Source organism: Aythya fuligula, chromosome 2, assembly GCF_009819795.1.
Source record: "Aythya fuligula isolate bAytFul2 chromosome 2, bAytFul2.pri, whole genome shotgun sequence".
Lineage (NCBI taxonomy): Eukaryota > Metazoa > Chordata > Aves > Anseriformes > Anatidae > Aythya > Aythya fuligula.
This window is the reverse complement of record NC_045560.1, coordinates 128,348,853-128,363,378: the sequence shown is the minus strand read 5'-3', so window position 1 is coordinate 128,363,378 and position 14,526 is coordinate 128,348,853. Positions and strand designations below refer to the sequence as shown.

Sequence of the window (14,526 nt, the reverse complement as noted above, 5' to 3'; positions counted from 1 at the left end):
AATTTTTATCGTGCCTCTGGGATGATATAACCCACACATCCTTCACCTAAGAAACCTGGTAATTATGGTGCTCACTACAAGTAATTAGCTCTCAAATAAAAAGGAATCTTTATCCAAATTGCTGGGGGAAAAAGCAATAATAATAAAGAAAGAAAGAAAGATGTTTAGATAAGGAAATATCAACAGGAAATGACCACTCAAAAATCTAACAGAACAAGCAATCAGGTCAACACTATTCATTACTGGGACACCACACAGCTTACATTTTCATTTTTGAGACTCTGAACAGAGCTTTTCTTTACAGTGACAATCAGGTCAGTGCTGTATTTGCTGGGAAATAAGTGTAATAGCACTAAAATACATTGACACAGGAACGCTGCTGTTCTTGGCTTACTTGAAACATGCAGACATGATGTTCTCCACCTCATTAGAGAAAGCAACCTAAGGATGGACTGGATTCTGTCTGGAGGGTGCATACACACAAGAAGTATGTCTCATATATTAATGGAAAAAATCTTTCCTGTGTTTCAAGTACACAATATAGTGCAGTGGCTGGTAACAGTCTATTAAAAAGAAACTTCTGAGATGTATAGTTGCTCAGAAAATTAAATGATGGCACAGGGTAGAAAAGGCAACTAACTGTAAGGGGCTGTACATTACACCCATTGTCATTTCTTAAGGCAAGTAAGTTTGCTAGAGGAAAGAACAAACAAAGTGTGTGATGCACACAGAATTGTAAAAGTAAAGCAAAGTGAACAGTTTACTAGTGCATGGATAAGAGAACAATAAATGCAGTATCTGTAATGGAGGTTAGATGAGTATTAGCTACTAGGAAGCACTAATGGAGTGAACAAGAATGATGCTTAAATCATCAATATCCAGGTGATTAGCATTACTTAGGAATAAAGCAATTAGGATTCAAAGGGAATAATTATCAGATTTAAAAAGAGGCCATTTAATGTTTGTCACTGTGTCATTACTCCTATTTAATGGTAGGGGAACACTAAGGAGTTAAAAAGCATCATGAACATGGATTAGATAGTACAGTGAAAGAAGTCACAGCAGTTATAATTAAGAAGTGGGTAATTGTCACAGTTACTGCATAGTGACGTGGAAGGGGATTGTTTTACCCTATGCTTTCAACAGGAAGGAACAGGCAATGGAGTATGAAGTCTGCTGAAAATGTTTCAGATGATAAATACTATAGATGGAAAACTCATGAATGACGCAGTCAGTATGAACTGCTGCCCCAGCCTTGTCATGATTTTTGGACTGTCGGCTACTTACAATTTTTTCTGATTTCTTTCTATTCTTAATCTCTTCAAGCCTTACCCATCATGTTGTCTTCATTCTGCTCACATTGATGATGACCATGGCAGCCAAGATCTATTACATTTTTCAGATATTCTTTGGAATTTAGTTGAAAGCTTAGAATGCATTTAAATATCCAGACAAGCTGCTCTAGAAGAGTGAAATCCACCTATTATATTGAAAGTTAAAGGTGGAGCTGAGGGTATAAAAACTAAATGAACAAAATGTGATGAAAGAAATACTCCATTTTCAGTCATGAGAGATGTAAAATAGAAAATTCACTAATCATGAAGAAACATTCCAATCTTCCTAAACTCTTTTAAGTGACTCCAAAAAAAGGAGTGATTTCTCTTTCTCTTAGAGGAATCAGAGGACTAAAAATATAGAAATGAAACTGCTATCAATGGGCAAAAAGCAAACAGAGAACAGAATTTAGTGACCTAATAACAAGGAAAGTAATTGCTGTTGAATCAAATTTCCCTCTTGATAAGATTTTCAAAACCACTAAGTACATGTTACCCAGTGATGTGTGCATTCTTGGAAAAAGCTGCTGTGAATCTTCAAGCAGCCCAGGTTTAAGTGATATCCAAAAAAACTATGGTAACGATGATGACATTAAAAGGTTCATAGAACCACTATTAATAGCTAGAGGCAAGATGAAGCACTAGTTTTCTGTAAGGCATCACAGGCAAAAACACTAAGCTAAGAAGAAAAGCTAATAAGAAAAAAAGAATGTGAATTTCAAGAACACCTTTAAAAAAAAAGGAGGTGAACTCTTCTATCTACAGTCATCTAGAAAACAATAAGGTACTTGAAGAACAAAGACAAACCAGAAATAAAATTGTGTATGTATTCTGTATATATTACAATTCCACCAATAACTCCATATTAGGAATTATGCTGAGCAAACAAAGCAATGCCATTGAGAACTCACTCAGTATTTGATGTCGACAAGATGATATAATTATGTTACCTACAGAAATGTATCCCATAGGTGAGAATATACTCGGATACATCATTCTAGAATCAGAGTTCTAGAGTTATCGTGATAACTCTGACATTGCAAAGCACTTGTTTCAGAACCAAATAACTGAATTTAAAGTTAATGGGTCCTTTCAGTCAGAAATGGAGAAATTAATCTTATTTTGATGAGTGTAATAAACTTTGCAAATAGAAGTTCAGTCTGAGCAACATATAAAGGAGATAAAATGAAGCATAGTATAAATATTTCCCTCGTGTGATTTAGCACTATTGTTCCATTTCAAACCTGTTTAAAAAAAAAAAAAAAATATATATTTTATTTAGAAAATAATAGTATTTTGCAAAAGTTAGTTGTTTTTACTCCTTTTTGGAAACTTATAAAGAGCAATGTTGAATTCAAGTGAAATCCCTCATAACATAAGTGAAACTAAAAAGTCTCAGTTCTCTGTCTAGCATGAGTAAAGAGAAGCACAAAAGAGAATTTTAATTTTGATGCTTATTACTGTAATTTCAGAAGTTCCCTGTCTTAGCAAACAGCAGATATTTTCTTTAAAAGCGAGTATTGTACTAATTCTGAAATTTGTCCTTTAAACAAGCATGTAGGACAGAATAGATGTGTTTTACAACAGGAAATACCAACCCTGTAAACATCAATGAGAACAGGTAAATATTTGAAGATAAGAGGTCCTAGTGAGATTTCTTCTAAAGTGCATTTTCAGAATTGGGGCCAAAAGAGAAGAAATGGCACAGCTGCAGAAGAATTCACAAGAAGTATAATTGAAGTATAGGATAGTCATCATGGAGTTAGCTTCAGAAAATCCTTCATGTAAAGAATGATGCAGAACAACTGTCCTGCTGACTGAGAATATATACACTGCTAGAAGAACCGTATCCAAAGAAAAGCTTGCTTGGGAGCCTGCTTCCAAAAAAAATCATTCTTAAACACTTAGCATCAAATATGAATCTGAATTATCAACCAAAGCAGTGTATATAAGAAAATAGAAATGGGCTAATTAGGTGCAGGAAATACTGGTGTTGAGCACATACTGGAGAAAATCTGAGTAAATTACTTTTTTTATTTTTCTTTTAATATATATAACGAATGATTAAAATAATCTATTATTTCCATTCACTATAACTGCTCCATTTCGTATCATTAGGGAATGGAGATTTATGAATGTAAGTATTTGCCAAGGAACAAAAGGGGGATGCGGGGGCTATTTAGCATTTGGCAGAAGGGAAAAAAACAAGACTCTACCAGCTGTTTTACACAGTGGGCTTTTGCCCACAATGGGCTAATTAACCTTAAGATGCAAGATGAAAGGGGCTAAAAATCCATCTCAATTGTCAGAGCACTGCGTATGCTATGGTCCTAATGATTTAAGTTTATCTTAGAGAAGAGCTAATTTGTGGAAATTATAAAATATAAATAGTAAGTTACTGTGGAACAGTTGGCCTGTTTACCTGTAATTCTGTTTTTATACTATTAACAGCAAAACTTAGATTCTGAGGCTGAATTGATGCTAGTAAGTTGAACAGTACCAGAGAACATTTCCTAAAAACTGAACTTGGTTATTTTTAAAGGTGAACAGTGAGAAATGACATTGGCACAGTTCTGGCTGACATGAACTAACATCCTCCAAAACAATGCCTGGGAACAACTAAGAGGCTACCATGGGTTTTCAGCCATTCCCAGGTGTCACTTTGAATGTGGACTTCCTGTTTTTGAGACAAGAACTATGTAATGATATGTTCCCAAGCAAATTATTTTACTGGTATAGCCCAAGTCTGAGTTTTCTGGAGCCTATTTTACCTGAAGGTCAAACTAACCAAATCTATTTAGCAAAATTATATGGAGAAACCATACCTATAATTTTAATGAACAATGACCAGCCATTTTTGGACCTGGACACTGTATGCCATTAAGAAGGAAATACAACAACTTTATATTTCCTTTATAAGCACTCTCTGTGCCAATAAGTGTTTGACAAAAGCCAGAGGGCAGTCAGCCAGAGACTCCATTGTGGAAGGAAAGTCATTCTGATCCAATGAAGAAAAAAGCAAGATGCTTTGACCACCACTTAGGGAAACAATAACATCATCATCATCAATCAAACCAGAGCTGCAGAGCAGAGAACACATTGCTTAAGTCTTAGTTTGCCTAACAATACTAGTGATTAATCCCGTACCTTACCTTCCATAAATAAATAAATAAATAAAAATTTAGAGACCAACAGCAAATGGAATTACTGCATAAAGTGAAGTGAAGTATCTCAACCAACTCACTGCCTCTGGTGTGCATGTATTTGATACGTGTAAAATTAGAGGATAAACGGGAGACTTTCAGTCTGCAAGGATGTACTGAGAGTGAACTCTGAGTGCAAAATTGGAGACTATTAGGCACACACAAAGCTTCATTTTTGGGGACTAAACAAAACATTCTGCAGAAAATTCAAGAAGAAGTGTTTTCCAATTTGAGCAAAAAACAGATTCAACCTCAGCAAAACAGTTATGTGTTCACTTTAAAAGCACAAGTCCAAGTGTAAGGTTTCATGTCTGCAATAATTTTACCAATTAGGTTTAAGAGATATTCGGATACCCCTGGAATATGGATAACAATGAAACTGCCATTAGTAATTGCCTTCAACAGAAAACTTATCCTATCAGTCAATTATTCAGAAATATTGTAGAGGGTCTTAGCCAACATTTTTTTTTTTTTTGTTTTGTTAGTATTTATTGTCAGTTAAAAAACAGATTGAACTGACTTAAGGTGTGGACCAAATGCCTGATGATCCAGCAGTATGGGAATAACTATTCTGCACGTCATCAGACATTATTTTAAATGTTTGCATACAAAAAATTTTACAGACAAAATTCTAATCCATGTTTTGCCTACATCAACAACATTCAGAAAAAAAAAAAAATACCCTGTAACTTTTCTATTATTACACTAGTGATGTTACAGAAGCCTAATATAGACCAAAAACATTTCTGTTGATTAGATTTCAATTAAAATGATGTTTTTCTGTTTAGGGAAAAAAGAGATATCGTCCAGGCTGCAGCAACAATTCAGAATTGCAGTGAGTACACCTTATTGCAATATTTTTTATCTACTCACACAAGCCTCATAAGTATCATAGAATTGCAGGATCACAGAATGGTTAAAGTGAAAGGGACCTCTGGAAGTCATCTGCTCCAAACTCCCTGCTCAAGCAGGGAAACATTTAGCAGGTTGCCCAAGACCATGTCCAGGTGGCTTTTGAAGCTCTCCAAGGAAGGAGACTCCACAACCTCTATGGGCAATCTGTTCCAGTGTTCTGTCATACAGTGATATGAATGCATAATATGCTGTTTTAGAAGGGGATGGTGACTAGGCAAGTTGATCAAATTAATAAAACAAGAAAATCATCCCCTTATAGACTTACTGTTTGAACTTTGTGGAAATCCAGGTAACGAGGATGGACCATTCATTCCAGGCAGAAGAACAGGAGGAAGGCCAGGGAGTCCTGGATATGCTGCTGGCAAACTGATACCATGAAGAGAACTGCTGTCCATCATGCCTGGTTGCTGTACTGTTAATCCTAGCACATCGGTAGCCTTCTTTATGCGATCCAATTCTTGCTGTGCCATCAGCTGTCTAACTGTTGTAGGAGCTAAATAATCTTTCTCCCGATCTAGCTGACTTCCCACAGTTTCTCTCACTTTTGTAATATGTTGTTTGGAAAATATGTGATCTCTTATGGACAAACGTGCAGAATATTTCACACCACATAGAGAGCATTCGGGCTTTGTTCCATCAGGCCCAGTCTGATTTATCATGAATGGCTTCCCTATGTTAATTTTGAATTTCTTTTCTTTAGCCCGTGCATTCTGAAACCAGACTTGGACCACACGTTTGGGCAGACCAATCTCATTCCCTAGCATTTCACATTCTTGCATTGTAGGAGTCCGGTAGTCACTAAAGCAAGCCTTGAGAACTTTAAGCTGGAGGTTACTCATTTGTGTTCGGAAACGTTTGTGGCCTGGCCGATCACTGTTTTTGGATTTAAAGGGATTGCTAGCTCCAAATGGGTTAGGTGAACTTGGATCAGCTATGCTTGAAGTTTCACTGCGGTCAGCATTATCATCGGGGTCATCAGTAATGTAATAACTTTGGTCATGATCACCATCCTTGTCACTGAAATGTATTGAGGGGCTTGTTAGGGAAAAGAGAAATTTATCATCAGTATTCTCATTTGTAGGTGTAGTTGCAGCTTTTGTGAGAGTATCATTTGCAAGTGTTTTTGGTTCTTTGGGAGGTGATGCAGGCTTTGCATCCCCTGAACTGCCAGTCGTACTTTCCATTTCATTGTTCCCCTCATCTCCTGTCGTGGCATCACTAATTGCTGTATTAATTGACGAAGTCTCATCAAAGTCAGTCTTGTTTTGATCATATCCAGAGTCAGTAGGAGGGGCATTCAAATTTTCTATATCCTCACTTGACTCTGCTTTAAAAGAAGAAGGACTTAAGAGATTCTTCGGTGACATTTCTGCAGTTTTGCTAACAGGGGTTGATACAGTGGAGGCTAATTCATTTTCACTTGATAATTCAGTTTTTGCTAATGACAATGATGGGTAATCAAAAAATATGTACTTTTGGGGACTTTCTCCTCCGTCTTCAGTTGATATCAAAGGACTTGGAGGCAAACTATAACCTGCCTGTTTCCCTTCATTCCAATGTCGAGAGCGAATATGACTTTCTAAAGCTGATTTTGCTTTAAACAGAGCTCGACAAAAAGGACATCTTTTATGGGACTGGGCTGGACCAACTGCACGGAATTGTCCCTTTCGTTCTCGGGCTCTTGTATTCTGAAACCAGACTTGTACAACTCTCTTTTTAAGTCCCACTTCACGTGCAATGTGATCTAACATCTTTCTGGTGGGGTTGGAATCTAATAGGTACTTTTCATAAAGTATTTCTAGCTGCTCTGGAGTAATTGTAGTTCTTAAACGTTTATCACGATGTTGATCTTCTCCACTGTTTCCTCCCTCTTTTTCACTACCGTTATTGTCTTCCTTATCATCCAATTTTCGTTTCATGGAACCAGAAACTGTAGCAGGGTGTGTCGTGTGTGATGAACCAGTCTGTGGTGGCATCTGAGCAAGAGAACTATTAAGTAACTGTCCAGTCATCAAAGGATTATTGGGGTCAAATATCATATAGGGCATATCCATTGGTCTTTCTAAAAATTGTGAGTGAAGAAATTGGTTTTGGGCTGCTAGGAAATGCATGTGCTGGTGCTCTTGCCAAAGTTCTAGAGTTGGAAAGGCAACTGTACACTGATCACATTGGTACTGTAATAACTGAGGAGGTAGACTGTTCTGTAGAGGAGTCATTGAAATTGGTAAAGGACTGGATGGAACAGGTGCAGTTTGTGATGCAGAAGGAGGTCTCCCTACTATTTGTGGTGGTTTTTGTTGCTGTGGTTGAGAGGCTGAGGGCTGAGGATCAGAAGGGGTTACTGGAGCAGACTGTACTGGTTTGGTGCTTTGGGAAGTTGTATCAGTTTGCTTAGAGATGGTTTCATTTTGTTTTGTTTTTTCTATGGACTCCGGTTTAGGAGAAGCCTTCTCAGGTTCTGGTTTGGGTGATGGAATCAAAGGAGTACTAGAACCAGAGCCAGAGCTTGCTGCTGTGACTGCCACACTTTTTGATGACTCGCTTTGGCCTGAAACTGTGCAGTTCTTATACACTGTTTGATCAGAGGCATCCATGGAATCTTCAGTTTGGCTTTCATCTTGAGCATCATCATCTTCATCTTTATAACACTGCTTTTTCTGGTGTGTAATCAAATCAAAGATCCTGGGAAAAACTACACTGCACTTTTTGCACTGATATTGCATGTTACTAGTTCGAATGTAGCGCTCATTTGTCAATTCCCTTTTCTCATTGTCTTTAGTGTCAGCTTGATTTTCGTAACTTTTGCGAGCTTTTTGTCGTGCATTTTGGAACCATACAACAATAACTCGAGTAGGTAGGTTAAGAACAGTTGAAAGTTGTTCAATTTCATCATCCTTTGGATAAGCATTTGTATCAAAGAAGTCTTGGAGGACACGAAGCTGGTAGTCAGTAAATCGTGTCCTAGATGATCTCTTGCTGAAAGATGCATCAGACTTGTAAGGTTCTACAGTTGAAGGCTGGGGATCTATTCTGATATCTTCCAACACTGTTATGGGAGGGTTGCTGAAGTTATATGGAGAATCTTTATTTCTCTGTCGTTCTTTAAACAGTGTATTACGAAACCAGTGCTTGATAACTTTCTGTGAAAGACCAGACTTCTCAGCCATTTCTTGGATTTGTTCTTCACTTGGAGAATTGTTTATATCAAAATAAGCCCGCAATATTTTTAGCTGGTCATCTGTAATTCTTGTACGTGGGCGCTTGAACTGAGAGTGGCGCAGGAAATTGGGATCTAAGCCCAGCTGCTGCTGACAAAGCTGGGTAAGATCTGCAGACAAAGTATCCATTGGTGGCAACTGGAGGGCAAGCTGAGGAGGCAGTGCAGGATGCTGCACTGGCTGCATCATAATTGGAGGGAAGAGTGGGAGATCAAGTGAAACAGGAAGCTGGACTTGAGGTGGGGCTGATGGTGGTGGTGGTGGTGGAGGAGGTGGTGGTGGTGGAGGAGGTGGCGGTGGTGGTGTGGGTGGTGGAGCTTGTAAAGGAGTGGGAGTTGTGTTTTGAATTTTTCCAGCCCCGGCTGAAGAAGGCTGAGAAGGAGTTGGAGGAGGAGGAGGTGGCGGTGGTGGAGGAGGTGGTGGTGGTGGCGGTGTTTCTGGAGAAGATGGAGAAATTGGATAAAGCTTGTCATATGCCTCCCTGTACTGCCTGGCAAACTTTTCTAATGCTCCATATGGAAAAAATTGTCCATGCACATGTTCTTGGTGACTCTTCAAAATAAGAATATTGGAAAAGAGCTTACTGCAGGTTCCACATTCCAGTTTGTCTGTATTTTCACCTTCACCAGTCTTGCTTTTTTTCTGCACCTTTTGTCTGTTCTCATTGTATTGGATAACTAACTCAAACCCAAAGTTCTCCAACAAAGCCTTAGCTGCATTCCCCCTTGCTCCAGAAGCTATTCTGGGTGGTGGGATGGCTGGTTCTGAGGATTTTGGCTTCTTCATGTCTTTGTTTTCTTTTAGTCCTTCATTCTCATTAGTAAAATCTTGCTTTGGCTTCTCCTGTTTCTCAGAAATCTCTTCGGATTCCTTATATGATGGTATATCCTTTATCAACTGGCAGTCAGTATTTACTAAGCTGTTTTGCTCTGCTTTCATCATCTTGTTGCTTTGCTGCTGCTGTTTTTGAGACTGAAGTTGGGGTTGAGTAGATTGGTACTGTTGTGCTTGTTGCTGCAGTATCTGAAGCTGTGTCTGGCCAACATGGTGCTGACTTTGAATCTGCTGCTTTAAATCTTCTAGCAGTGATCCAGTCATACCAGCCATTCCAGGCATACCGAATGTGGCAGAACCAGGCAAACCCAGATCTGGGCTTAAGCTAAATTCTGTCCCAGGTATATAGAATGGGAAAAGGAACTGAGGCTGTTGAAATTGTAAGAGTGTTTCTGGTGTCATCGGAAAGTGAGGCAAAAAAGCTGGGTTTAGAAATTGGGGTTGAAAGAATGCAGCTTGCTGTTGCAGTTCATGCTGTAGTTGCATTTGAAGTTGTGCTGGTGACTGGGGTGGGTGATGTGTAGGCTGAGCAGAAATTAATTCAGAAGGCTGCTTTTTATTTAGTTCTTTGGCATCTAAATGTGTTTCTTTGCTGTTAACTGCTGGTAAGCTCATAGAATCTAGCATTCCTTGGCTGGGGCTATTAACATTCCCTGCTACACTATTTCCGCTACTTATATTACCACTTGGTTCTAATTTTGCAGCCCTTGCCTTTGTCTGATGAAGCACAGATCTCATATGGATTTCCAATGTAGAACTTTGGCTATATGCAACATTACAAATGCTGCACTTGTAGGGTTTGTTGTCAGTGCTGCTGTTTGTTTCTTGAGGGACAGGACTTGATGCTTCCTGCAAAACCTTTTTGAGTTTATGTAGATGGGAGACTGAGTTATAGTGGACCAAGAGAATGTTCTTTTGGGTGAAAGACTCTTTACACACTGTACACTTATATGGGCGAGACGGATCTAGAAATTTTTCCATAGTAAAATTTGGCCCTTTTCTAAAAGGTAAGGTCCGCTTTGGTTCTGAGCCCATATCATCTGGAATAGAGCTACTATCACTTCCTACAGGACTTGCTTTTCCTTCCTGATCCATCTCATAATCTCTTTCTATTTCCTGTTCAAGTGCATGATCATCTTGTCCCATATTTTCACTTTCTGCCCAGAGTTCACCATTGACAGGTAAAGATGAGCATAGCTGCTGAAGTTCAGCTTCATTGAGTTCAGGGTGGCCTGCTTCCAAGTGTTTTTTTAAAGCCTGGAATGTACGGAAGTTACGTTGGCATAGGCTACACATGGTAGCTGCTCTAATAGCATGATATTGGGAATGTATCTGAAGCTTCTGCATAGTCTTAAAAGCCAAGCTACAATGGTTACAACGGTACTTATAGACATGGCGGTCAGAAACAGAGAGCTGTTGCTTCTTCTGCTGTTCATTTAGTTGATCTGGCATTGAGTCAGTGGTCTTTATATCTTTACTGCTACTCTTATTCCAATCTGCTGTTTCAGTAGATTCCTTAGGTGGCTTCTGTTCCTCGTTCTTAATTTCCATTCCAGCTTTTGATTCTTCCATCCCAGGAGAACTTTTTTCATCCACAGGACTTTCACCTAGTTAAAGAAAGTGAAGTGTCTTTTATGCAGGTATAAGAGAATAGCACATAATATTAGTGTCTTGTTTTCCACTGGAAATCAAGAGAGGCTATGTATGCTGTGTATTAATAGAAATAATAAAATGCAAACATGATGATCAGAGTGACAATAGCAGCACAGCCCAGCGCAGCACTTCTCTTTTTCATAAGGTAGGAGTTTATTGGTATAATGTGAGCATTAAACGGTAAGATTGAGGGAGGGAGTAGAAGTGGGGACAATAGTTAGGACAGGTGATTAAAAAGATAGGCTAGGAGGAAAGTGGTCTGAGGACAGAGGGAGGAGCATACTGTGAGACACAGTAAAGTAGCTTCCCAGCACAGAGTATGATAAGAGTACAGGAGAAGAGCACAAGAAACCTATTACTGCAAATGGAGTCAGGGTTATTTGCCTAACATTCCCCAAAGAAGCTGGTGAAAGTACCACTGTGTTTTAGGACTGGGCCTTATTTGTTGGATAAACAAGGAGGGTCTTACCTTCAAAGAGGTTAGGCACTACTGAGTGATTAATTTTACCTCTACCACAAGGAACCATTCTCGTATACACGTACATCCTAGTAGCTTTGTATGGGTGCAGATAGCCAAATTCAGGCCCCTTGATAATTTTTTTATTTTTATTTTTTTTTCTGTTTTAATCTCTGTGGCTATATGCAAGCCAAAAAGGATTCACTTTACTCAGAAGGAAAAAAGTGGTTTATTCCTAAATTGTCCATACCTAGTTTTAAGTGTCTGGGCTATTTCTTGCATACCTGAATATTTCCCAGATCCCTCTGCTGTAATAGTTGCAGGTGTATCACGTTCAGATTTCTCTGAAGCAGCTGCTGGCAATAGCATACTATTAGGCATCATGACATCTGGTACAGGAACCTTTGAAAGCCAAGAACACAGCATTATTAAAGGAAAAGTCACACTATTTAGTATTATACAGCAGTATTAGATTATTGCAGCAGTATTATAAGAAAAGAAGAAAGAAAACTAAATTGGTTTTGTTGATCTCCAATTACATACTGCTCATTAAAGAGCCCTTTCAATTCTTTCTTCCTTTTTTTTTTTTTTTTTTTTTTTTCCATTTTAGTCACAATGTGGTGGTTGGCCTACCATCACATTATAAATGGAGGAGTTGTCTATGGATACAGAAATGAATCCTTAAAGAGCTGGATCTGAGATTTCCAAGTACAGCAAGACAACTAGAACTAAGACACTAGGCTGTCTTGGGAGATCTGTTTTCTAACTGAATCTACAACTTAATAACAACATTCTACACCTGATCGTGTATTTACTGACATTGATTTATGTAATGTTGAGACATTATTTTTCACAGAATTTTTTTTTTTTTTATATGGTCTGTGCAATTGCTCAGTCAAGAACATGACTTCTTAGGTGAGTTCAGGTGAGATTCTTTCTTCAAACAGAGTTTGCTGGTTAAAGCATTCATCCCAGATATGGGATGAATCAAGTCTGTGCCCAAACCAGGTTAGGTACTTAAAAACAGGTATTCCTTATTCCAAAGGAATTGCCCTACCTGCTTCACACTTTTTTTTTTTTTTCTTTTCCCCATGAAAAATCTAAATGGCCTTTTATGTAGAGGCAGAAAGAAGAAAAAAAAAATAAAGACATATTTTATAATGAAACTTGTATTCTCCAACTAGAACCACTATTCATATTTTACAATGATTTTCATATTATATAATGAAAGTACAGCTCAGTTATACACAGGAACATTTCTACATTTTGGAACTACACTTTACAGGGAAGCCAGGGAAGTTCTCTTTTTTTTTTTTTTTTTTTTTTTTCCAAACTAGAATCATGATACCTCTGAGACCTGGATAATATTAGACCCACTTTATGGGTGTGCTCTTAGAGACACTAACAAGCTTTGCTTTTCCAAGGAGGAAACTGCAGGTTTTCATCATCTTTGAAATCCACCTCCAGTCATTTTCCCAAGGGACATCAGTCACTGGATGAACTGGCAACAGAATCTAAGAAACCTGACCTGCTCCCCATATCACGTTACCCAAATACTATGTCACTACAAATACATTGCCACGAGGCCTGAATATATTTCTGTAGAATGTACATCAGTATTTGGAACACTTACTGTCATGAGCAGCTTTTCCACACAGTCAGGGGACACACTGTGCAGATGGGTCAAATGAAGCTGGAGATGCATTTTGTTGCTGAGGACATCCTGGCAGAGGGGGCAGCAGATAACAGGTTGCATTGAATGCTGTGACAGGACATGCATCTGGATACGATTTGGGTCCCTACTATTGTAGTTACAATAAGGACATTGATAGAACTGAAAAACATCAAATTAAGATGCAGGCTATTAGTCAGCGTGCTTTTAATAACTTGATGATAGTGCTATTTTAATAGCACATCATCTCTGTTTTATTTTTGAGTTATCTGGAAAAGTTCTAGAATACAATTAAATTCTTACACTTTCCTTTACCTGCTCGTGACAAAATTTACTGTCCTCTGGAGGCTTTGATTTTTTAGCTGCACCATCCTCTTCTTTTGCCAGAAGAAGCTGTTGTGCCCCTACCACAGTGTTCACTTTTGGTTCCTTCTCTGGTGTGACTATTCCTGTTCCAAAAACATAATTTTTAAGAACACATTTTAAATTTTAAAATATCCTATTTTACAAAGAGGCTGTGATTCCAAAGGTCTGTGTTGTCTCTGAGGGTATTTTTTAAAAGTTCTAAGAAAAAAAAAAAAAAAAAAAAAAAAAAAAAAAAAAAAACTAGTAAGTATATAAGTATAAAGATGAAAATACACTTTTATCCTTGATGGAGACTCCATAAACACATTCTAAAATGGACTCTACTGTTTAGATAACCTAGTTTGCCTTTAAAAGTTAATCAATAATATGCTTTATTTAGCAGCTCAGTGTGAATTTGTGTATTACATTAAAACAAATCAGCTTTTGCTTAAAAATCCTGTTTTCCAAAATAATTAATTTGCTGATGTTTAATTACCCTCTCTCTTTTCTAAACTGTCTGAGCAATATGATTATTGTGCTGTTTTGATAACTCCTGCCTAGTTACAATTCTGAAGCTAAATATAGTGAGGCTTTAAAAGAAATACTGTGGAGAATAGGATTTCAGAGATAAATTATTATTAATTATATACAAAGATCAGTCATTTGGGATTGCCTTAGATGTTTACACTGTGAATTTTTATAGTCTGGCATTTGTGATCAAAACCAGAATATAATTGTTTTCTATAGATAGTTCTACTATTAAGTATTAAATACTATATTTAATGTTATGCCTGAACTAGCTGTGTAACGTGGCCCAGTCGTGCACACATCAAAGAAAGCAGTGCAATTCTAATTTCCCAGTCCATCAGAAAATTCTTTCCAGCGTCAATTTGCC

General features: G+C 37.9%; 1 protein-coding gene across 3 annotated transcripts in view; it reads right to left on the bottom strand.

The window, feature by feature from the left end:
* The window catches only part of ZFHX4 (zinc finger homeobox 4), a 150,629-nt gene that overhangs the window by 3,877 nt on the left and 132,226 nt on the right, over window positions 1-14,526 (bottom strand). For all 3 annotated transcript variants that reach the window (XM_032183280.1, XM_032183281.1, XM_032183282.1), the window contains 4 exons: window positions 13,602-13,735; window positions 13,248-13,448; window positions 11,899-12,016; window positions 5,718-11,111 (listed from right to left, as the gene is read on the bottom strand). In XM_032183280.1, the coding sequence (XP_032039171.1) occupies window positions 5,718-11,111; window positions 11,899-12,016; window positions 13,248-13,448; window positions 13,602-13,735 (5,847 nt within the window). The remainder of the gene's footprint in view (window positions 1-5,717; window positions 11,112-11,898; window positions 12,017-13,247; window positions 13,449-13,601; window positions 13,736-14,526) is intronic.